General features: G+C 44.5%; 2 protein-coding genes across 2 annotated transcripts in view; one reads left to right on the top strand and one right to left on the bottom strand.

Moving 5' to 3' along the window:
- Positions 1 to 3,152: 3,152 nt before the first annotated feature.
- Positions 3,153 to 23,886, top strand: LOC144505196 (gastrotropin-like). Its single transcript, XM_078231167.1, has 6 exons — positions 3,153 to 3,438; positions 3,735 to 3,879; positions 13,860 to 13,930; positions 19,171 to 19,343; positions 23,508 to 23,597; positions 23,688 to 23,886. The coding sequence occupies exons 3-6, from the start codon at positions 13,864 to 13,866 to the stop codon at positions 23,739 to 23,741; spliced, it is 384 nt and encodes a 127-aa protein (XP_078087293.1). The 5' UTR covers positions 3,153 to 3,438; positions 3,735 to 3,879; positions 13,860 to 13,863; the 3' UTR covers positions 23,742 to 23,886.
- Positions 11,237 to 24,809, bottom strand: part of ccnjl (cyclin J-like) — a 120,774-nt gene continuing 107,201 nt past the window's right edge. The window contains exon 6 of the mRNA XM_078231164.1: positions 11,237 to 11,482. Coding sequence (XP_078087290.1) covers positions 11,418 to 11,482 — 65 coding nt within the window. The 3' untranslated portion in view covers positions 11,237 to 11,417. The remainder of the gene's footprint in view (positions 11,483 to 24,809) is intronic.

Genomic DNA, 24,809 nt, shown 5'->3' with positions numbered 1-24,809 from the left:
ACCAATCTCAGGTGGAGTGGCAACGGACCCCCTTCCCCCTCCCACTGATCTCAGGCAGAGCGGCAGCGGACCCCCCTTCCCCCTCCATTGATCTCAGGCAAAATGGCAGTGGACCCTCTTCCCCCCCACTGATCTCAGGCGGAGTGGCAGCGGACCCCCTTCCCCCCCAACTGATCTCAGGCGGCGTGGCAGCGGACCTCCTTCCCCCCCACTGATTTCAGGCAGAATGGCAGCACTTCCCCCTTCTCCCTCCCCCCCCCCCCCCCCCCACCCCCACTGATCTCAGACAGAGTGGCAGTGGACCCCCCTTCCCCCCTCACCTCTCCCCCACTGATCTCAAGCAGAGAGCCGTCGGATGCTAGGCACTTACCTCCTCACTAACCCTCACTGATGGAGCGCCCAAATCGGACTTATATGGAGCATATCTGTTTCACACTGATTCTGGATGGGCAAACACGGTGGTAAAGGGGGAAGTGCCGGTAAGATTGGACGTGCTTGATGGTAAAATCGGGCCCACTGTGAGAAGGCCATGGGAACAGTTAGCCATGGAGGTCTATGACAGGAGTACAACCACAAGGATCTGATTCAAGTACCTCAAGAAGTTCTTCGACCTCACAAGTGGCCAAGGTCAGCGAATGAATCTTCAAATGCCAATTGTAGCATTAACCTTTGATAGCCATTGCTCAAATCACCTCAGACCCACATTTCACAGCTTTCATGCACTACTAGCTATTCTACCATGACAGGCAAATTGCCCAAATGATTTCTGACACTAACTGATATATTTGACCCAAATTTTTAATTCCTCCCTGGCCACCGGGGAAGTCCCGTAAGAAGTTTAACAACACCAGGTTAAAGTCCAACAGGGGTTTATTTGGTAGCAAAAGCGGCTTTTGCTACCAAATAAACCTGTTGGACTTTAACCTGGTGTTGTTAAACTTCTTACTGTGTTTACCCCAGTCCAACGCTGGCATCTCCACATCATGACGGGGGAAGTGCCAGAGGACTGGAGAACAGCTAACATGGCCCCACTATTTAAGAAAGGTTGTAGAAACAAGCCAAGAGACTACAGACCAGTGAGTCTCATGTCTGTGGTTGGGAAACTGTTGGAGAAGATTCTGAAGGAGAGAATCTATCTCCATTTGAAGAGGCAAGATTTGATCAGGGATAGTCAGCATGGTTTTGTCAGAGGGAGGTGATGCCTAACAATTTGATAGAGTTTTTTGAGCATGTAACCAAGTGTGTGGATGAGGGTAGTGTGGTTGATGTAGTTTACATGGATTTCACCAGAGCCTTTGACAAAGTCCCACATGGAGACTTATTAAGAAAGCTAATGCACATGGGATACAGGATGATCTGATAAGATAGATTCATAATTGGCTTAGTGGTGGGAGACAGAAGGTGGTGACAGACGTCTGCATAAGTGACTGGAGGCCAGTGACCAGTGGTGTATCACAGGGATCCGTGCTGGGCCCCCTATTGTTTGTCATTTATAAAAATGACATAGATGACTATGTGGGGGGTAGGATCAGTAAGTTTGCTGATGACACAAAGATTGGCCGGGTGGTTAACAGTGAGGTTGAGTGTCTTGGGTTACAGGAAGATATAGATGAGATGATCAAATAGGCAGATAAGTATCAGATGGAATTTAACCCTGAAAATTGTGAGGTGATGCACTTTGGAAGGAGTCATTTGACAAGGAAGTATACTGTGTAAGGTCTGATATTGGGAAGTTCCGAAGAACAAAGGGACTTTGGCGTTTTTGTTCATAGATCTCTGAAGGTGGAAAGGCAGGTTAATAGGGTGGTGAAAAAGGCATATGGCACACTCGCCTTCATCAATCGGGGTATAGATTACAAAAGCAGAGAGGTCATGATGGAGTTGAATAGAAATTTGATGAGGCCACAGTTGGAGTACTGAGTGCAGTTCTGGTCACCACATTATAGGAAGGACATGAATGCACTGGAGGGGGTGCAGAGGAGATTCACCAGGATGTTGCCTGGGATGGAACATTTAAGTTATAAAGAGAAGTTGGATAGGCTTGGGTTGTTTTTGTTGGAGTAAAGAAGACTTAGGGGTGACCTGATTGAGGTGTTCAAGATTATGAGGGGCATGGACGGGTGCTTAGGGAGCAGCTGTTCTCCTTAGTTGAAGGGTCAGTTACGAGGGGACACAAATTAAAAGTGAGGGATGGGAGATTTAGGGGGGATTTGAGGAAAAGGTTTTTTACTCGGAGGGTGGTGACGGTCTGGAATGTGCTGCCTGGGAGGGTGGTGGAGGCGGGATGCCTCACATCCTTTGAAAAGTACCTGGATGAGTACTTTACACACCATAACATTCAAGGCTATGGGCCAAGTGCTGGCAACTGGGATTAGGTGGGCAGGTCTGGGCCTTTCATGCGTCGGTGTAGACTCGATGGGCCGAAGGGACCTCTCCTGCACTGTTGGATTCTGTGATTCTGTGATTTGCCCTGCAAGGCAAGGTGATGCATAACCAGAGACAGCAGAAGCTAATCAAAGGGGTACTTGCTTGCTCTAACCCCATGGTGGAGATACTGATGGTCATTATTGAAAGAGCCATTGCTGAGGCCATGACCAGTGGTGGGGGCTGAATCCATTCAAAACGATGGTATTCTTATGCTTAACTTCCCTTCTCACGTCCTTCATACTGAAATCACTTCTGACAATCACCACTTACTTTCCCTCCTCAATGTTAATATTATATTAAGATACATAGGTGAAGAGCACTGTTTAATTAAGTACTTTTGTACAAGTATAAATAGGGGACCACTGAGTGCGGAGGGGAGGGAGGAGAACCTGCCCCTGGGCCTGATAGTGATAATCTATGGAGGACAAGTCTGCTGTTCTCTCTCAGGGTTACAGCATTTGACCTCCCAGTGCAGTCACACTGCCAGCACCCTGGCTGTTTCCTGTTCAGCAACCAGCCCATTGCAGCAGGAGGCCATTCAGCCCATTGAATCTGCACCGACTCTCCGAAACAGCATCTTACCCAGGTCCACACTATCCTCGTAATCCTGCACATTTAACATGACTAAACCACCCAACCCACACACCCCTGGATAGTAAGGGGCAATTTAGCATGGCCAATCCACCTAACCTGCATATCTTTAGACTGTGGGAGGAAACCACTGCACCCAAAGGAAATCCACACAGACACAGGGAGAATGTGCAAACTCCACACAGACAGTCACCGAAGGCCAGAATTGAACCCAGGTCGCTAGCGCTGTGAGGCAGCAGTACTAACCTCTGTGCCACCATGCTACTCCTTGTTATTTGAAATCAGCATGTAAATGGTTAAGAACGGGCACTGAGTTGATACCTTAAATCTGGTAGATTCCTACATGTGGGAATCACTTTGGATTTGCTTTGCTTAAAATTGTTTTTATGAGCTTTGCCCTACATGTCCTCAGGAAACATTGCAAGTATAACATTTTTATATATTTTTTCAACTTCTCACCTTCAATAGTTGAATGACCGTAGTTCAGTTCCTTTATCCTGTCCTGGAAACTTTGTACGTTGGTTAAATTATAGTAAGTAATAAAATGATATAGTACAATGTTTGTAAACTTGATGAATGCCTTGGCATGCATCTGGCTTTCGTAGTCTGACAAAAAGAAATTCGATCATTAAGAATCAAGATTAAGGACCTTAAGAGAACACAAAGGATTGCGTTTTGAACACAGTAATTGCTTTGGTCTGTTATGGATTCCGTAGGATGCACTATCCATTAGAAGATTTTATTTGAAGTGGAAGGAAGTACTGGGTGCGTTGAGTCATTAAAGCAGCACGGTTTGATTTAAAACCTATGGGAATAGAAGTTGCCGACCAAACTGTGAAAGGCGTCAGTTAAGCAGCTCAGGTAAAGTTTGTTTTCCCTTGTCTTACGTATCAGTTAATGTTACTGCACATCCTGTAAAGAAGACTGGTTACAGAAACCTATTACTGAACTCTAGAATTGCATTCAGCAAAATTAAATGGGGACAATGGTATCTTTTCATTGCTAACAATTTCTAAGGTTATGATTTTCCTGTGCTGGTAATTCGTTTGATGTTGCTAAGATTTATCATTCAGTCTTCAGGACTGTGGCAAAACAATGTAAAGTTTAATAGTCACAAAGAGGAATCTCTGCACATAATAGCTAGCAGTGTATCATATTAAATACAGCATCGTAACCCACTGATCTGAACTCACCACCTCCCTCAGACAATTAACAACTTAATGATTGTTCATTGCAAAAAAAAACTTTGAAAAAAGGATAGTTTATAGTTTTTCCAGGATGGTAATCTCTTGGAGATACACCTCCTAAAGTTTGAAGATGAGATTGTCTCTCTCTCTCTCTCCAAAGCAAATTATTTTATGACTTCAAAGTTCGCAGGATGTAGTCCAGGCATCAGTGCCAGAATCAGGCTTGCCTGAGCTCTACGACACTCATTGGACATCCGTTATGGGATGGGAGAAGCTGGGACTGCTAGTTTGAGAAAGTCCAGAGTAAAATTGTTAATTTTTCACTAGAACAATGCAGATTACAGGATGATACAGTAGAAGTTTCAAAAATTAAGGAAGGAGGCAATTCAATTCCTTGATTTTTGTGCAGTTATGATTTCATGGCCCTAATAATACACACTGAAAAAACAGAATCCTTTACCTTGTGTAATAGATAAGTCACCTATATGGTAATGTCCCACCCCATTCACACCAGTTGAAAGTCCAATGTAGGGCTTATGTTTATAAAAAGTATGATAATAAAGTTAAACACAGGAAAAATAAGCCATGAAAATAGTTAAGAAAATAGTTTTAAAAAACCCAAAGATAATGAATAAATTTCATTTTGGAAAATATCACCTCCAGCCATCTATCAACTTTACAGTTATCTCTGATTAAAAATTATACCAATGTATTTCACACAACCTAAAATATTGCTAAAAAAGAGACACCCTGTTGAAGCCTGGCTTAAATTGGTGGTCAGTGCACCATGAGGATTGCTTAGTAAGTGTTGTTCAATCATGAAATCACATGTAATATTGGACACTATGCCTGGAATTTTGCCACCTCGCCCACCCCAGAATCGGGGTGAGCGAGCCTCGCAGAATGGCATTCTCCATTGGCTTTGGGCAGGATCTTACGAGCCTCGGGCGGGCGAGGCGGTAAAATTCCAGCACATGTTTTGAGTTTTGCAAAACTGGTTGAGTACTTGCAGTTTGGCTCACTTACGTGTGCTGGAAGCTACACAGTTTCACACACACGGCCCTCTCCTTTGCAAACAAAAAGAGCCTTTCTACACATTGCACCTTTTCCAACTAAACAAAAGCTTAAGGGACAGCCATTCCCTGGTTCATTCCCATGGTACTGCTTTCACCAGTCACTTTCCTTATTCAAATTTAAATAAAAGCTTGTCAGTTAACCATCCACTCATACATTCTCCCTGACAATGTTACTACCAATCAGAATCCATTTGCCACCCAATCAGCACCCTCTTCTCATGCAGTACAAATTGTTGTTACCTTTATAATTTGGTATTCTTGAGTCTATCTTGATGAACGCAAGATGAAAAGCTTTAAAAGCATGTCTGTTTTTCAACAATATTCTAAACTACCAAGTGACTATACATAAAAGTGTTATTGTTCTTAGCTAAATAAAAGTAACTAGAACTTACATAGAACCTTTACATAGTGAGATATCTCCTGATGTTTCTTGAAGGACTGATACTGAATAGGAGCTTTAGAGATTTGAATTATCCATTCTTTTAAATTAAACAGCACACTCAATAACAGAGCAAAGTGAAAATTTTGTGTGATTAGAATATTTGACTTTGGAGTCCTTTGTACTTCAGTCTATTCCTAATTTTGCCAAGAGACAGTAAAGAAGTAGAATTGGAGATCTCTCAATCCAAAAGTTGCAGCCTTTGCTTTGCTTGAATGTTATTATTCATCATTAAAAGCAACCTCTATTTCCTGTTCATCTCTGCACATATTTAGGTTTGGCATTTTATAAGTTGTGAAGTAAATCTTTTCTGGATTTCTTCATGTCCAAAACATCTCTTCCCATTCACTATGATAACTTACTGCATTGTTAGGTAGAAGGTATTTATTTGTTTTAATCCATTTCAGCTTGTCAAGATTTCTATCTCAATTTTATCTTGATACATTTTTTGGGAGAGCATATTATTATTATTCCAAATGACTTAGACAAAGTTGGCATTCGGAATATATTGTGCTGATCCTCCATTTCTAGCTTATTGGCATCTTTTCATTATTAGGGTAGGAGTTGATCCAACAGGATGTGAAGGGTTTACCATGAACCTAACTTTGCCTTCCTCTTGGATTTTCACACTGGATATTTAACAATGCCAATTTTGCCATTTTCCTCTCACTGTGTATTTATCATAGCAATTCCTGCATATTCGTCTCACTGGGCACTTACAATTTATTTTGTATGAGATTCCCAAAGTTGGATGTTTACATTAACTGTTGGATCTCATAAAATGAGGCAAAGTCTTTTCCTCACCTTGGTTTGACAAATTCTTATTCCACAATCCCATACCATGATTCCAATAGATCACTCTTGTGGATAATTTAATTTTTGAGTGTGCAAATTAACTAACCCTCTGAGTTCATCTTATCTCAAATTTGCTATGGAGTTATTAGTAGTAAACTGGATCACACCAAAACTGAGGGGTTGGGAAAGGCTTATAAAGGAGGAAGCAAATCAAAAATATTTACTTTTGGACGGGTGGTGAAAGGAGAAATCAGGGCTGTTTAAATTAATACCCCTCCTGCCCATAACAAGATCAACCATCTCTTACTAAAAAAGTGGATATATTGGCAGATGCACAGTAACTTGAACATGGACCACGGGCTATTTAATTCACCATGAGAAAGAAAAGGTTGCAGCTCAGTCATCCATTGCTTTTATAATATTATAGAATTTATTGTTATATTAATATGATTGTGAAATTTCAGATTTGTGGCAGAAACTTTCAAAAAGTAAGATATTTGTCTACTTGTTGTTTTCAAGGTTCATTTGTGTCCTTTTTTTAGTGAAAACTGCTTAAAGTACATGACAGTCCTCAGACTGCACAAGTCAGACCAGGTCACGGCTGTAACTGATACTGTGCTAAACTTTCTGAGTCACTTCAGTACCTCAGAACATTCACCTACCTTAACAATGGAGTTCCAGACTTCACTTTAACTTTCTTCTTTCACCTTTATCGGCACACTTCAACAATAGCATGCATTTATACATTGTCTTTAACATAGCAAAATGTTTCAACATGCTTCACTGGAACATTACCAAATAATATCTGACTCTGAGTCACATAATGGGCAGCACGGTGGCACAGTGGTTAGCACTGCTGCCTCACAGTGCCAGGGACCCATATTCGATTCCCGGCTTAGGCCACTGTCTGTGCGATGTCTGCACGTTCTCCCGTATCTGCGTGGGTTTGCTCTGGTTTCCTCCCACAGTCCGAAAGGCGTGCTGGTTAGGTGCATTGGCCGTGCTAAATTCTCCCTCAGTGTACTCGAACAGGCGCTGGAGTGTGGAGACTAGGGGATTTTCACAGTAACTTCATTGCAGTGTTAATGTAAGCCAACTTGTGACTAATAAATAAATAAATTTAAACTTTAATAAGGAGATATTAGAATAAGCAACCAAAAGCTCGGTCAAAGAGGTATGTTTTAAGGACCATTTTAAAGAAGTCAGAGAGGGATTTTCAGAGCTTAGGTCATAGGCAGCAGAAGGCACAGCCACAATTTTTGGGGCAAAGAAAATCAGGTATGGACAGAACTGGAGGAGTGCCTAGTTCTTGGAGGGCTGTAGGAGGTCACTGAGAAGCGAGTGGCAAGGCCATATAATTATTTGAACAAAATCTTTTCTTTCAAGGCATTGCTGGACTAAGAGCCAAGTTAGATCATTGAGCACAGGGTGAATTGGATGGTGCCAGTAAGTGCCGATTAAAGCATCGGAACAGCCTAAACCAGTCTGTCTTTGGACAGTTTTCTGCAACTAGCAGATGTGACAAAATGGAAAGGAATGCTGACAATAGAAGATGAAGGGTTTTCAATGCAGAAACATTAGCACAACATACTACACCTGCGATAAAGGAGAATCAATATCTTGCACGGAATCTTACTGAGACATCAGGGGTCTCGCCTGCTGGCTGAAGAGGTGGCAGGAAGCCCATGCTGCTTCGTTTTTGGGAAAGCCCACCAAACCACATGACAATCAGGCAGAGGCAAAGCCAACGGGGTCTTCCCCGGAATCGAGACTGCAGGGGCAGGAGTCTTAATTACCAATTCAAAGCTGCCAGCCAATCAAATGCGGATGGTTTGTGTGCCCAACAGCATCACTGGGGAGGCTGTGGTGGTTTTTGGAAAGCACAGTAAGAAGTTTAACAACACCAGGTTAAAGTCCAACAGGTTTATTTGGTAGCAAAAGCCACACAAGCTTTCGGAGCCTTAAGCCCCTTCTTCAGGTGAGTGGGAATTCTGTTCACAAACAGGGCATATAAAGACACAAACTCAATTTCAGAATAATGGGTGGAATGTGAATACTTACAGCTAATCAAGTCTTTAAGATACAAACAATGTGAGTGGAGAGAGCATCAAGACAGGCTAAAGAGATGTGTATTGTCTCCAGACAGGGCAGTTAGTGAGACTCTGCAGGTCCAGGCAAGCTGTGGGGATTACAGATAGTGTGACATGAACCCAATATCCCGGTTGAGGCTGTCTTCATGTGTGCGGAACTTGGCTATCAGTTTTTGCTCAGCGACTCTGCGCCGTCGTGTGTCGTTAAGGCTGCCTTGGAGAATACTTACCCGAATATCAGAGGCCGAATGCCCGTGACCGTTGAAGTGCTCCCCAACAGGAAGAGAACAGTCTTGCCTGGTGATTGTCGAGCGGTGTTCATTCATCTGTTGTCCCAACGTCTGCATGGTTTCCCCAATGTACCATGCCTAGGGACATCCTTTCCTGCAGCGTATCAGGTAGGCAACGTTGGCCGAGTTGCAAGAGTATGTACCGTGTACCTGGTGGATGATGTTCTCACGTGAGATGATGGCATCTGTGTCAATGATCCGGCACGTCTTGCAGAGGTTGCTGTGGCAGGGTTGTGTGGTGTCGTGGTCACTGTTCTCCTGAAGGCTGGGTAGTTTGCTGCGGACAATGGTCTGTTTGAGGTTGTGCGGTTGTTTGAAGGCAAGAAGTGGGGGTGTGGGGATGGCCTTGGTGAGATGGTCTTCTTCATCAATGACATGTTGAAGGCTCCAGAGGAGATGCCGTAGCTTCTCCGCTCCGGGGGAGTACTGGACGACGAAGGGTACTCTGTCCACCGTGTCCCGTGTTTGTCTTCTGAGGAGGTCGGTGCGGTTTTTCACTGTGGCGCGTCACAACTGTCGATCGATGAGTCGAGCGCTATATCCTGTTCTCATGGGAGCATCTTTCAGCATCTGGAGGTGTCTGTTGCGATCCTCCTCATCCGAGCAGATCCTGTGTATACGGAGGGCTTGTCACTCCACTCACATTGTTTGTATCTTAAAGACTTGATTAGCTGTAAGTATTCGCATTCCAACCATTATTCTGAAATTGAGCTTGTGTCTTTATATGCCCTGTTTGTGAACAGAATTCCCACTCACCTGAAGAAGGGGCTTAAGGCTCCGAAAGCTTGTGTGGCTTTTGCTACCAAATAAACCTGTTGGACTTTAACCTGGTGTTGTTAAACTCCTTACTGTCTTTACCCCAGTCCAACGCCGGCATCTCCACATCATGGTTTTTGGAAAGGCAGGCACCTGAGCACCCGGATCATGGAGGACCCAGATTACAGGTAAGTCACGCAGAGGAGTAGGGAGGAGTGGGGAGAGGGTTGCAGGGGAGTCGGTAACTAGGTCAGTGGGGTGGTTCTCATTGGACCACTCTCTTCATGATGCGTAATCCCTCGATCAGGCACTGAGTGCCTTCGATTGAAAGACCTCCCTGCAGAAGTGACAAGTTGGCCACGCAATCGATCATGCCACATGGTAACAGGCTTGCCTGCTGCTGGGTTCATGCCAGTAGCAGCAGGATGGGGCCCATAAATGGTTGCTAATTAGTTTTGATTTGATTTATTGTCACATGTATTAACATACAGTGAAAAGTATTGTTTCTTGCACGCTATGCAGACAAAACATACCGTTCATGGAGAAGGAAACGAGAAGGTGCAGAATGTAGTGTTCCAGTCATAGCTAGAGTGTAGAGAAAGATAACTTAATGCAAGGTAAGTCCATTCAAAAGTCTGACAGCAGCAGGGAAGAAGCTGTTCTTGAGTCAGTTGGTACGTGACCTCAGACTTTTGTATCTTTTTCCCGAAGGAAGAAGGTGGAAGAAGGTGGGGTCCTTAATTATGCTGGCTGCTTTGCCGAGGCAGCGGGAAGAGTAGACAGAGTCAATGGATGGGAAGCTGGTTTGTGTGATGGTTTGGGCTACATTCACGACCTTTTATAGCTCCTTGTGGTCTTGGGTAGAGCAGGAGCCATACCAAGCTGTGATACAACCAGAAAGAATGCTTCCTATGGTGCATCTGTAAAGGTTGGTGAGAGTCATAGCTGACATGCTAAATTTCCTTAGTCTTCTGAGAAAGTAGAGGTGTTGGTGGGCTTTCTTAACTATAGTGTCAGCATGGGGGGACCAGGACAGGTTGTTGGTGATCTGGACACTTAAAAACTTGAAGCTCTCGACCCTTTCTATGTCGTCGCCATTGATGTAGACAGGGGCATGTTCTCCTTTACACTTCCTGAAGTCGATGACAATCTCCTTCATTTTGTTGACATTGAGGGAGAGATTATTGTTGCCGCACCAGTTCACCAGATTCTCTGTCTCATTCCTGTACTCTGTCTCGTCATTGTTTAAGATCCACTACGGTGGTGTCGTCAGCAAATCAAATTGGAGGGGAATTTGGCCGCACAGTCATAGATGCACACAGAGTATAGTAGGGGGCTGAGAACACAGCCTTGTGGGGCGCCGGTGTTGAGGATGATCGTGGCCTTAGTTTGTGGCAGGGTAGTAAACCTTCCCACACATAAACTTAATTCTGGCAGAAGGGGGAGATGGCAGCAGAGTTCCGGTGTGCCACCATCCTCCTTTATAAATGCCCTTTCCACTGCCAAGCTCGCCACCAGCACAAGCAGAAGACTCCAACCCCTATTTCTAAAAGCCAAAACATAAGGCAACTTGTCACTATTTTCTGATTTACTGGAAATTCCTCTTTATTCTTTTTAGTTACATGACTATATGATTCAATACAAAGACAACCAGATAAGCATTATCACTGATCTCTCGTCGTTATTAACCTGAATTTTCTTAGCACGGGTGGCTATAAAAATGGAACGGTTGGCCTCAATGTTCAGCATTACTGCGTGCAAAAGTCTCAGACGGGATTGCTGCTCCGGATCATTCGGTAATGACCTGGAGGTTTATGGCCGTGGATGTCAGCTGCAAATTAAATAAGGATAGGACTGGGTGTGATGCTCCCATGCATGAATAGTCTGTCAACATTCACTGTATATATACTGTAAAGTAGCGGAAAGCTGTCAACACAAATAGAACCAAGCCTGAGTCCGAATCAACATCTTCATACCGGAACTCTGTCGCCATCTCCCCCTGCGCGAGAATTAAGTTTATGTTCGGGAACGTTCATGGTCGACTTTACTACCCTGCCACCAACTGAGGCAATTAGCAACAATTTAAGGGCCTCATCCTGGGCGGCATGGTGGTGCAGTGGTTAGCGCTGCTGCCTTTCAGTGCCAGGGACCCGGGTTCAGTTCCCGGCTTGGGTCATTGTCTGTGTGGAGTTTGCACATCCCCCCCATGTCTGCGTGGGTTTCCTCTGGGTGCTCCGGTTTCCTTGCCACACTCCAAAGATATACAGGTTAGGTGGATTGGCCATGCTAAATTGACCCTTAGTGTCAGGGGGACGAGCTCGGGTAAATGCATGGGGTCATGGGGATAGGGCCTGGGTGGGATTGTGGTCGGTGCGGACTCAATGGGCTGAATGGCCTCCTTCTGCACTGTAGGATTCTAAAAGAAATGAAACAGGGGGACTAAGTGGATAAAGAGCATGTGATAATCTAATTAATCAGTTTTCCACTTAAATTCAGTGAAGAAATTTCATGAGTTGTGAAATCATTATGAGCCATAAATTCCAAGCTCCACGGCATTGGATTGGGGCGGTACCCCACAAATACGCTGGAAAATCCCATTCTGAAGTTCCTAGGTAAGGGTTTGTACGGTAATTGCCCAGAAATGCAAGCTTTCTCTGGGTAAAAAAAACAATGAAATAAAAAAACAGTCCCCTAACCCTCACTCCTTCAATGCTCCCTCACCCACACACACTCCGCTTGCCCCATTCAATCAACTTAGTACCTCCCACCCATCTCTCCATGGCCCATCAGATCCTCCATGGCACCCTCTGCCCCTCTACCCACTCCCATGGCCCTTTACAGCTCCTGTGCCAACCTATGCTCCTCTGCCCACCCTTATGGCCCTTTATTTTTTGATTTCCGCTCAGTGCTAATTCATGCCAACCCATAACCACCACCCACACCCTCCTCCCACCCCCCCCCTGCCCCCTACACCCCCCCCCCCTCCCCCCACCCACCAACTCTTTGCCTTTACATCCACTGGGCCAACTCACCCAGTATCCACCACGGCCAGCCCTCTGGAGCCATACCAAAATGAAATAACGTTTTAAGTGGCTATTGTTAACTTCCCTATTATGAAAAAACACTCCCATTGTTAAAAACAAATTCAATATATTTACATTCCTTCAAGTACTCAATCCCTTATGAAAACTGCCATTTTTGTTCATAGTTCCACATCAAAAATTGTATAACCTTCTGAAGACGTCGATCAAAATGTGAACTTAGAAGCCCCCACTGCAATATTAAAAGGTCGCAGAATCAGTCCTGCAGCACTAATCCTGTAATAATAATCCTCAGGCTTATGTCATTGGACAGCTAGTGAAATTGCACATAGTCACAGCAGACTTTTAAAAAACAAATCGACAAGAGATTTAATGCCTTGGCAGTTCTAATGAGTTTATCTACGTTTTACATACATTCTTGTCTACTTTTAATGGATACTCATGTTTACGTTTAACAAGCCCAAATGACACGTTAGACCGATCCAAAAGGCTACTTTACCCATCCCATAGAATACTGTATTTCTCCAAATGACTCGAGCAACATTAGATATTTTGCTCAAATGTCTCAATCCAATGAGTCGTATTTTGCATATCACTTTTACATATGCAGCTGCCTTTGATGTGCAAACTACATCCCACAGCTTCACCCACACCCACCACCATGGCAAAAGGCATGGGTGCCAGGTTTGGGAGCAGGATTTCTGGAATTGGGGCTATGATGCTTTTTTGGCTAAGTCCATCCCGGCGCAAATTCCAGCCAATGTTTCAAGGGATTGCTGTTTGCTACATTCAAACCAATCTTGATTTGCTTCTGATTTTGATTTTTACCTTGAGTCCCTGCCATCTCCCACAGTTCAAGGCTTAATGTTTGTGTTCTTGGTGGGCCTCACTCTGGCAGTAAGTAGACACTTACTTAAATTCTTTGTGATACGAGTCACAAGAACATTTATTGGGCTGAGCCAAATCTTGATAGAATCATAGAATCATAGAAATGATTCTTGATAATATCTAACACTGAAAAAAATTATGGTTAACATTGAGTGAATGGTTTAACACAGGGAATGATTTATCACAGGGTACAGGTGAAGAGAATGGACGCTGAACATACTTCACTGTGCCTGCTGCCTTCATTGCTGTGGGATTAATTTTTTGATTCTGTTTTTACAGCATCATGAATTTCACTGGAAAATATAAATTTGGGAGTGAAGAGAACTATGAGCAGTTTATGAAGGCTTTAGGTAAGTAATCATTTTATGGTAATGCCATCACTTAGTTATATCAATTTTAATAAAGAACACTATCTTTTTTCTGGGAAGTGTGGGAAAAACAAATTTAATGGGTCACCACTCAAATAATAACTGGCACAAAATGTGTTTTTACAAAGGCACAATATGAGCTCAACATTTACTGAAATGGTAGGTGTGAATAAAAAAATATTAAAAGTTAACAACCCCATAATTTCTTCCCCTACTGAGCTCTCCTGCTGACTCAACCAATTCGTCCAGTGAGTTTCTGACCAGTACTAACCCGAAAAGTTTCTGTTATATCCTCAGTCTGTGCTGCCTGGACTGACCTCTGACATGTCAGGGTTAGGGATCATAGAATCTCTCAAGTGCAGAAGGAGGCCATTCGGCCCATCAAGTCTGCACCGGCCTACCCAAGACCTATCCCCGTAACCTCACATATTTACTCCGCTAATCCCCCTAATCTTTGGACATTAAGGGGCAAATTACCATGGCCAATCCACCTAACCTCACATCTTTGGACGTGGGAGGAAACCCGAGCACCCGGAGGAAACCCACGCAGAGACGGGGAGAATGTGCAAACTCAACACAGACAGTAACCCAAAGCCGGCATTGAGCCTTCTTCCCCGGCGCTATGAGGCATGTCACAATCGACGAATGTCACATAGACCTGTGCCGCTCTGTTCGAGAGAATCGATTTTGACCAAGGTTTTCAGCCTGGCTACAGTCAGTGAACTCAGATGAAAGTGAGCATATGCGGATATTGAATTGAGAATTGAATCAGGCGAGGATACCCTGGACTGAATAGCTTACCAACGTTTACTGGCACATGAATAATGGTCACTGGGGGAAAACAGTTGAATGCAACCATGGAACTGTCAATAAGTTTGTTCATGCCTTCAGCAGTGCAAGAGGGGGGAAAAATATCAGTGAGAGGAAGAAAAGGACTCATCCAGAACTTTTTCTAGACAACACTGGTTAAATAAATCTCTCCTTTGGCCCAACAAAGGCTGCTGCTTTTTGAAAGTTCTCCATCTCACTTCACTGCCTATCCAGCACAGACATCAATGCCCTCTTCAGAAATATAACCAGTGTTTCTTACAACCATTTATATTACTTGCTTCAATGGCCCTTATTTGTTTTAAGTTATGTCCTGTAGTTTATACACAGAGGAAAAAGCAATTCAATGCACTCATGGAGGAAAAAATACTTTATACTTCAGTCAAGAAAGCACTCTGTTTTCTACTGTTTCACAATTTCTACAATTAAAGTTTTAAAAACAAACTAAGGAACGACAACCTCACACCTCGTGACACATGATAATAGGCCAGGAACCATTTATATTTACTTGGCCTTGGGGCAAGGGAACTCAACAGATTTCATTCGAGAGAGATACATTTTTATAAAATACAATAAAGCCCATCAGAATATCATCGCTTTTATTATAGTTTTGCCTGGCTAGAAATCTCTCTCTTTGCAATTTCATTTTCTCGCTCCCCTGAAGCCATATTCTGTGGAGAACATGCCCTTTAATATGAACTGTGTAATAATTAGGTTGAATACAAAAACACCACAGGCAATGACTCAAAATACTGCTGTGGTGAGCAGTTTAAACCTCAGAGTACTGACAGGTCGAGAGCAGCCAGCCTTGGTTTAAAAAGAGAACATTTTGAGCTCCAGTGCATGCTGAAACAAATCTGATGTTATATCATTAAAATAATTCAAATGTCTCTGGTAGTTCTACTACCACAATGTCAATCTTGTATTACAGAAATAATCATATTTAAAAACATTTCAAACACACATTTTTGCCTCATTTTCCTCTTGCTCGCATCTTTCATTCCTCATTCTTACTTGCTCCATCTCCCTCCTGTTCACTGTTTGCCCAATCTATTTTCTTCTACTCTACTTGTGCTGTTTCCTCTCTCTTCTTCTTTGCTTGCTTCATCTCGATTTGCTTTGTCTCTCTCCCCCTTTCTCTGTCTTTCCTTCACTCAGTCTTTGCTTCCTTTCTGTTCCTCACCATCTGTATTTGCCCCTCCCCCTCCCCTTTCCTACAATTACCTCCGCTTATTTGTGATTTACTAAGTAATGTAAACAGGAGAATAAACAGATTAAGTGAGTGGCACAAGAGCATGAAGAATCCACATTGGACGAAAATGGATAGATCCAATTATTTTCTAAATGGTGAAAAACTAGGAATATTGGTGATCCAAAAAGATTTAGGTGCCCATGTACACAGGTAACTAAAACGTAATGGGCGGCACAGTGGTTAGCACTGCACCAGGGATGAGGGCTCAATTCCGGCCTTGGGTGACTGTCTAGGTGGAGTTTGCATGTTCTCCCTGTGTCTGCGTGGGTTTCCTCTGGGTGCTCTGGTTCCCTCCCACAGTCCAAAGGTCTGCAGTTAGGTGAATTGGCCATGCTGAATTGCCCCTTACTGTCCAAAGGTGTGTATGTTAGCGGGATTCGTGGGGTAAGAACATAAGAACATAAGAAATAGGAGCAGGAGTAGGCCATCTAGCCCCTCGAGCCTGCCCCGCCATTCTATAAGATCATGGCTGATCTGAAGTGGATCAGTTCCACTTACCCGCCTGATCCCTATAACCCCTAATTCCCTTACCGATCAGGAATCCATCTATCCGTGATTTAAACATATTCAACGAGGTAGCCTCCACCATTACAGTGGGCAGAGAATTCCAGAGATTCACCACCTCTGAGAGAAGAAGTTCCTCCTCAACTCTGTCCTAAACTGAACCCCCTTTATTTTGAGGCTGTGCCCTCTAGTTCTAGCTTCCTTTCTAAGTGGAAAGAATCTCTCCACCTCTACCCTATCCAGCCCCTTCATTATCTTATAGGTCTCTATAAGATCCCCCCTCAGCCTTCTAAATTCCAACGAGTACAAACCCAATCTGCTCAGTCTCTCCTCATAAACAACACCCCTCATCTCTGGTATCAACCTGGTGAACCTTCCCTGCACTCCCTCCAAGGCCAATATATCCTTCCGCAAATAAGGGGACCAATACTGCACACAGTATTCCAGCTGCGGCCTCACCAATGCCCTGTACAGATGCAGCAAGACATCTCTGCTTTTATATTCTATCCCCCTTGCGATATAGGCCAACATCCCATTTGCTTTCTTGATCACCTGTTGCACCTGCAGACTGGGATTTTGCGTCTCATGCACAAGGACCCCCAGGTCCCTTTGCACAGTAGCGTGTTGTAAATGCATGGGGCTACGGGGACAGGGTGAGGGATAGGCCTGGGTGAGATGCTTTGTCAGAGAGTTGGTGCGGACTCAATAGGCTGAATGGCCTCCTTCAGCACTGGAGGGATTCTATGCTTCTAAGTGTGAAAATAAATTTAAAGGCGAATGGAGCCTTTATAACCGAATATTTTTTAAAATTATTTGTTTAAGCAATAAAAAGTCCTGATTATACCAAATCTGGAATGATGTATACATTTCTAGCACCACAGCTTAGAAAGGACATATTGGCCTTGGCAGTATTGAAGTGCCGATCTACCAGAATGTTACCAGAGCAGCAAGGATTATGTTATGAGGAGAGATTACATAAACCCTGCCTTTATTCCCTGGAATCAAAAAGGTTATGGGATAATGTTAAAAGGAATTGATGGGGTAGTTAGAGAGAACGCTGCTGGTGACAAGAGGGCAAAACTTTAATATCAGAGCCAAGCCTAACAGGATACAAGTTGGGGAAAACTTCTTGAAGCAAAATGTGGCAGGAATGTGGAACTCTCTTCCACAAAAAGCAGCAGATGTTAGTTCAATTGATCATTTGAAATCTGAGCTCAGTAGAGTTTCCCGAGCCAGTGGTATTAAGGGATACAGTTCAACCATGATCTCCTTGACCAGTTGGAACATGTTTGAGGGGGTGAATGGCTCATTCCTGTATACTCCATACTATTGAAAAGCACTTGTGCTTGTCTCCGAGGCTCAGGTACATTAGAATTAGAAAGGCATGGAAAGCACTTTGCTCAGGCCAAACCCTTAGCAAGACCCGGTGTCAGCAAAAGGAGAAGACAGAACAGAAACCCACATAGACACAGGGAGAATGTGCAAACTCCACATAGACAGTCACTCAAAGCTGGAATTGAACCCTTGACCCTGATGCTGTGAGGCAGCAGCGCTCAGCACTGTGCATTCCGTTACATTTTAGTTATCTGTGTACATGGGCACTTAAATCTTTTTGGAGCTCCAATGTTCCTAGTTTTTCACCATTTAGAAAATAATTGGATCTACCCATTTTCGTCCGATGTGGATTCTTCACACTCTGGTTGCCAGCAATGCAACCCACTAAGTGCTGCTGGAGAGGACCCGATCTTTAAAATCAGTAAAAATGTTCAATTCATTCAACCTCAATCGATTGACATCCCTTTTCATGCATCTTGTCATAGGGTTATCACCTTTGGTTGGAAGTATACCTACCTATCTTACCCAGTCAAACACCTACGTTTCCCCCTCCCATCTCCAATACTTGTATAACCAATAAACAAAAGTGTTTGGAGAAGAATTTTTTTTTTCATTTCTCTATGATTTTTGTCCTGGGTTTGTTCATAGCAGCGTCCAGGAGATTTAATTTCTGGCAACTTCAAAACAATCCTGGAAAGTTATCCTACTTGGGGTATGAGCGCATGTAATGAATGAAACTTGGGGAATTGGATGTGCAGTCTTACTGGGTTTACCCATTCTTCTTTTTTTCTACTCGCTCTTGGGATGTGAGCCTTGTTGGCGAGGTCAGCATTTGTTGCCTTTCCTACATTAGCCATCATGGTGAGCTGCCTTCTTCAACCTCCGCAGTCCAAGTGGGTGCAGGTGCAGGCCAATATGAATGGCTATATGATCGAGACTGAACAAATAAAAATCTCTCTTGTTTGCCTACGTTTGTTGAATGATTCTTTTCTTGGAATTTTGTAAATCTGGAACAGCTGATTTACATCTGCAGGAATCTCCACAAATGATGATTAATCGGCCTGTGAGTGAGAAATTATCCATACGTTTTAACTCTGTGCAATCCAATGTTATGTAGGGCGGTTAGAAGCCATTACTTGTGATATTTTAAAGGCAAATTCTAATATTTCGAAGGCCAGTTCCAGGACGCCAAGTCCATCGATACTGATTTAGATAAAGTGAAAATGAATTAGTGCTTGCAATAGCATTCTTCATCATGGGTGTTCCCTTTGTGTTAACATGGCACTTACTATTCACTGTGCAGGTGTGCCCGATGATGCCATAGAACGTGGGAAAACAAATAAGTTTGACACAGAGGTGGTGCAGAATGGGAATGAGTTTACTTGGTCTCAAATTTACCCGTGTCACACAACGACAAATAAATTTATTGTCGGGAAGGAGTCAGAAGTTGAGATGCTGAATTGTGATAAAGTCAAGGTAAATCTGCAAGTGGCCAGCTGAAGAACTGAATTTCCTTGGTGTTCCTACATATTTTGTTCAACGCCAACAGGTTTGGAAATGCCTGCACTGTGGTATCTCATCTAAGTAGCCACCTTGCACGTATAAAGATGGGCAGCGGATATCAGGAGGCACAATCATATCATAGAAATCATACAATCCCTGCAATGCAGAAGGAGGCCATTCAGCCCATCAAGTTGCACCGACAACAATCCCACCCAGGTCTTATTCCCATAACCCCACATATTTACCCCTGCTAATCCCCTGACACGAGGGTCAATTTAGCATGGCCAATCAACCTAACCTGAACATCTTTGGACTGTGGGAGGAAGCCGGAGCACCCGGAGGAAACCCACGCAGACACAGGGAGAACGTGCAAACTCCACACAGACAGTGACCCGAGGCCGGAATCAAACCCAGGCCCTTGGCGCTGTGCGGCAGCAGTGCTAACCACTGTGCCACTGTGCTACCCATAATGAGCTGCAATGGGTTATTTCACCATGGGAGCATCATCTCCAAGAATTATTCCCTTTAAAGTTTAGCTGTTCTGAACCGCCAGTTTTCTCAGTTTATTTTGTGTTGTTTGGTTGCTGCACTTGCTCAGCTTAGCAGAAATATTGGGCTACTTTTTTTTTGGTAGCGTCAGGACCCTAGTGTCAAGCTGATATGAGCCCATCCATGTTGCCAGTATACCTTCTGATGCAACCTCTGCCTCTTAATTAGCTATGGCATGACAAATTGGTGCCATAACATTCAGATGTTTTGCACTGATTTCATACTGGAAAAACTGGTATCCTTTTTTGAAAGTGTAACTGCATCTTATTACCATTCTTAAATCAAAGAAAAATGAATAAATCTCAGGGTTTGGCTCGAAGCTACTATCAAAGTGTCGCGTTGGAGAGTATAACCTGACACACGCAATGTTGAGTTTTCAGTCTCCATTATGAGTCAGACTGAACTGATGGGCAATTGGAGGCTCCCACTGTTCTCTTGGATGTAAACTACTTCATGGACGTAATCATAGAATAGAATTACAGAATCATAGGGTAGAATTTTACCGGCACGTCTACCCGAGGTTCGTACGATCCTGCCCGAGGCCAACGGAGAATACTGTTCTCCGAGCCTCGCCCACCCACGGAATCGGGGTGGGCGTGCCGGTAAAATTCCAGCCATAGAATCAGAGGGCCCGATTTTACCATTTTCATTCTAAGTGCTGAATCTGGGCGCAATTCAGAACTGACTTAGAAATCTGCTTTCAGGCGCTCCCATACGCACTTAGCCTGAAAAAAAAAATCAGCAGTCCCATTCGCGCTGTGGGCAGGGCTTAGCGCGCCCGAAATGATCGGAGCTCTGAACTGCGCATGCGCAGTTAGAAAAAAAATTGAAAATGCGCGCCCGTGTCAGATCGCTCCCGGGCCGCAGAAAACGTTTAAGGCGGCCCGGGAGCGAAAAGCGGGAGCGATGGCTCCCACACACATCACTGTCCCCCTTATCCACACACCCCCGCTACCCAGACCGATTGCGACTCCCTGCTCCCTTCACCCCCCCACCGATCACCCGCAGAGTGGCAGCGGACCCCCCTGCCCCCCCCCCCCCCCACCAGTGAGCGATCGGGCCTGCCCCTCCCCACCAGAGAACAATCTGGCCTCACTTCCCCCCCCCCCCCAGAGAAACATCTGACCCGCCTCCTCCTCCCTCCCCAGCAGACAATGATCAGCCTTCCCCCCCCTCCCCCACCACCACCATCAGACAACGATCGGCCCTCCTCCGCCCCCCCCAACCACCTGACAACGATCGGCCCTCCCCCCCCCACCAAACAAGGGTCAGCCCCCCCCACCACCAGACAATGATCAGCCCTCCCCCACCACCACCAGACAACGATCAGCATTCCCCCCCCCCCACCACCAGACAACGATCGGGCCTCCGTCCCCACCAGAGATACATCTGACCCGCCTCCTCCTCCTCCACCCCCCCAACCAGACAATGATCAAGTCTCACTCTCTCTCCCTCACCAGAGAATGATCTGACCTGCCTCCCTCCTCCCCCCGACCTCGATCTGAATCAGGGAGCCGTTCAGCAGCTGGAGCGTCCGATTCAGACTTTTATTAAGCAGGTTCATTTCGGCGTGATTCCGGATCGGCGAACGCGGCGGTAAAAGGGGAATTGCTGATAAAGTCGGGCGGGCAGTTCATTAATTTAACTGAAATACATGCAAATACATTTAAATCGCCATTGCGCCTGTTTTGGGCGTGAAGCGAATCGCGGCCATTCCCGGGTTTCGGTAAAGTGGCAATCTGCGCGGACGCGGATCGCGTTAATGGCCTCACACCCGACTTTACCACGTTTTTGCGTCCGAAAACGGGCGCGACGCAATGGTAAAATAGGGTCCATAGAATATCTGCAGTGCAGAGTGAGGCCATTTGGCCCATCAAGCCTGCACCGAAAACAATCCCACCCAGGCCCTATCCCTGTAATGCCACATATTTACTCTACTAGCCCCCCTGACACTAAGGGGCGATTGAGCATGGCCAATCCACCTAACCCGCACATCTTTGGATCAACTGCACCAGGCAGCATTCACCCAAAGGAAGTGGACTTTGTGTGACTAGGTTGATCTCTGGTTGATGGCCCCCTGGATAGTTCTCTCAGTTAGTCTGAGAACTGAGCATTTTCATTTGTTTGAGAATGCTTAGAGTTCAAAGCAGAGATGAAATTGAGATTGCACCACCAGCTTAGTTATCATTTAACTCACTATAGGCAGCAGATCATTCTCAATACTTCAGATGCTACATCTGTTATAGGTTTATAATAAAACATGAAATTGATCACAATCTAAATATATAGCAGTGGAATTTCTTTCTGAACACAAATCTGAGCGTTGCCAAGGAAGCTGGACATATTCTGTTGAAAATGAACAGTTCAGTCAAAATCAAAGGCTTCTTCACTTCAAGTTAACTAGAATAAGTAAAACCTGGAGATTAGTGGGAGCCAGATAATCAAAAAATATATATTTATTTCGCTATCTAATGTCTTAGAATATAGAAACCCTGCAGTGCAGAAGGAGGCCATTTGGCCCATCAAGCCTGCACCAGGAATGATCCCACCCAGGCCCTATCCCCACAACCCTATATATTTACTCTGTTAATCCCCTGACACAAGGGTCAATTTAGCATGGCCAATCAACGTAACCCGCACATCTTTGGACTGTGGGAGGAAACCAGAGCACCCGGGAGGAAACCCACGTAGACACAGGAAAAATGTGCAAACTCCACACACACAGTGACCTGAGGCCGGAATTGAACCCGGGTGCCTGGTACTGTGGGCGGCACGGTAGCACAGTGGTTAGCACTGCTGCTTCACAGCTCCAGGGACCTGGGTTCGATTCCCGGCTTGGGTCACTGTCTGTGTGGAGTTTGCACATTCTCCTCGTGTCTGCATGGGTTTCCTCCGGGTGCTCCGGTTTCCTCCTACAGTCCAAAGATGTGCAGGTTAGGTTGATTGGCCATGCTAAAAATTGCCCTTAGTGTCCGTAGGTTAGAGGGAGTAGTGGGTAAATATGTAGGGATATGGTGGTAGGGCCTGGGTGGGATTGTGGTCGGTGCAGACTCGATGGGCCGAATGGCCTCTTTCTGTGCTGTGGGGTTTCTAAGATTCTAAGATTCTAAGTTCTAACCACTGTGCCACTCTTCTGCAGTATTCGAACCGGAGAATCCCAGATTCAGTTGCCGGGATGGTGCTGCTCTTAGTCAGGGCATTAGTTGGCCTTATCTCTATTGGAAGGGAGTCAAGTGAATCAGCCAGGACTCTACTTCAGAGCAGAATGCTAATCAATAAATTGCGTAGGCATTGAATAAAGACGCATCATATTCAGCAGACACTGCAACTTTGGACTTTACAGAACCAAACTCCAATCAGAGTCAACATTGAATCTTCGGGAGACATCTTGCTGATCTCATATTCCACAACTTCTTTCCCTAGAGGTTGGTGAGAAGATGGAACCTGCTATCACTTGGAGTAGAGGTGAATAGCATAGGTGCATTTAAGATGAAGCTAGATAAACATGTGAGAGAGATAGGAATAGAAGAGTATTCTGTGCTGTAAATTCTATGTAATAATCAAAAGAGGTTTTTTGTTTTACATCAGATCATAGTAAATCTGGAAGGAGGAGAACTGCTTATGAAGTTTCCTAAGTATGTTCACACTGCTAAGATTGAAGGAGACAAGTTGGTTGAAGTGAGTATCTGGTATTTACATTTTTCCTAAAGGACAGTTTTGCTGCATAATGGTCCGTCTATTAAAGACCAAATTTATTCTCGAAAACAGACATCCGTATGTGATGGGATCACTTTAAAAAGAGTCCATACAAAAACAGTTTAAGATGCTGAGGACTGCTGTCTCCAAGAACCACTGTGGACGATAAACTAATTCTACAATAACTAAATAACTCAGCACTTCTGAAACATATCTGTGCACGTAAAGGAAATGATGTGCCACAGCCAAACCACTGAATAAAATTATAAAATGAGAACTTTTGTGTGTTTCTTTTTGCTCCAATGTTTGCCACCAGCACACCATTAAGAAATAGCACAAGAACAGCTAGGCACAAAATTATACTGTCTAACTTTTATGTCAAGCTCATACTCATGAAGTTTTAGACTTGCATTCCAATTATCTTTCCTTTTGCTGGCTCTGGTCTGTTTCAATCCTTTGTCTCAATGTTGCCGAGTTGGGGTCTAGTTATTCTGAACCTAATCCTCAGTTAGGGTTTTGAATTGGCAGGGCGCAGGTATAAGGTGCTTGGATCCTGTTTGACTGAAACCTCAACTGCCCAGTTTAGCAGAGAGTCCAAAAAGGCCTGAACACATGCAAGGGGTGAAGATAAAAATTTAAATCTCTAACGTGGTATGGGGAGAATCTGATCTCCAAGTGTCAGCGGATGTACAAATTAAGTGTTCATGGGTCCAATATGCATGCATTCTCCTGTGTATTGGAATGTGTGTTTGTGTGTGGGGTGGGGGAGTCTGGAAGATGCAGTTCCTTTCCTTTCTTTGCTATCTCAGCTGTACTATTCATTCAGTTGAAACCTGGTAGGTGAATAGGACGCATACTGTTTGCACGTGCAGGCAGATTCTATCATTTGATACGGCTACTCTGTTCAATAAGACAGATTATAGAATGGTGGCCTGGATCTCACGGCACCAGGGACTTGGGTTCGATTTCCAGCTTGGGTCACTGTCTGTGCAGAGTCTGCATGTTTTCCCCGTGTCTGCGTGGGTTTCCTCCGGGTGCTCCGGCTTCCTCCAACAGTCCGAAAGACGTGCTGGTTTGGTGCATTGGCTATGCTAAATTCTTCCTTAATGTACCCGAACAGATGCTGGAGTGTGTTGACTAGGGCATTTTCACAGTAACTTCATTGCAGTGTTAATGTAAGCCTATTTGAGACAT

This window comes from Mustelus asterias, chromosome 16, assembly GCF_964213995.1.
Source record: "Mustelus asterias chromosome 16, sMusAst1.hap1.1, whole genome shotgun sequence".
Classification (NCBI taxonomy): Eukaryota; Metazoa; Chordata; class Chondrichthyes; order Carcharhiniformes; family Triakidae; genus Mustelus; species Mustelus asterias.
Note: the sequence above shows the minus strand (reverse complement) of the source record. Positions and strands in the feature narration are given on the sequence as shown.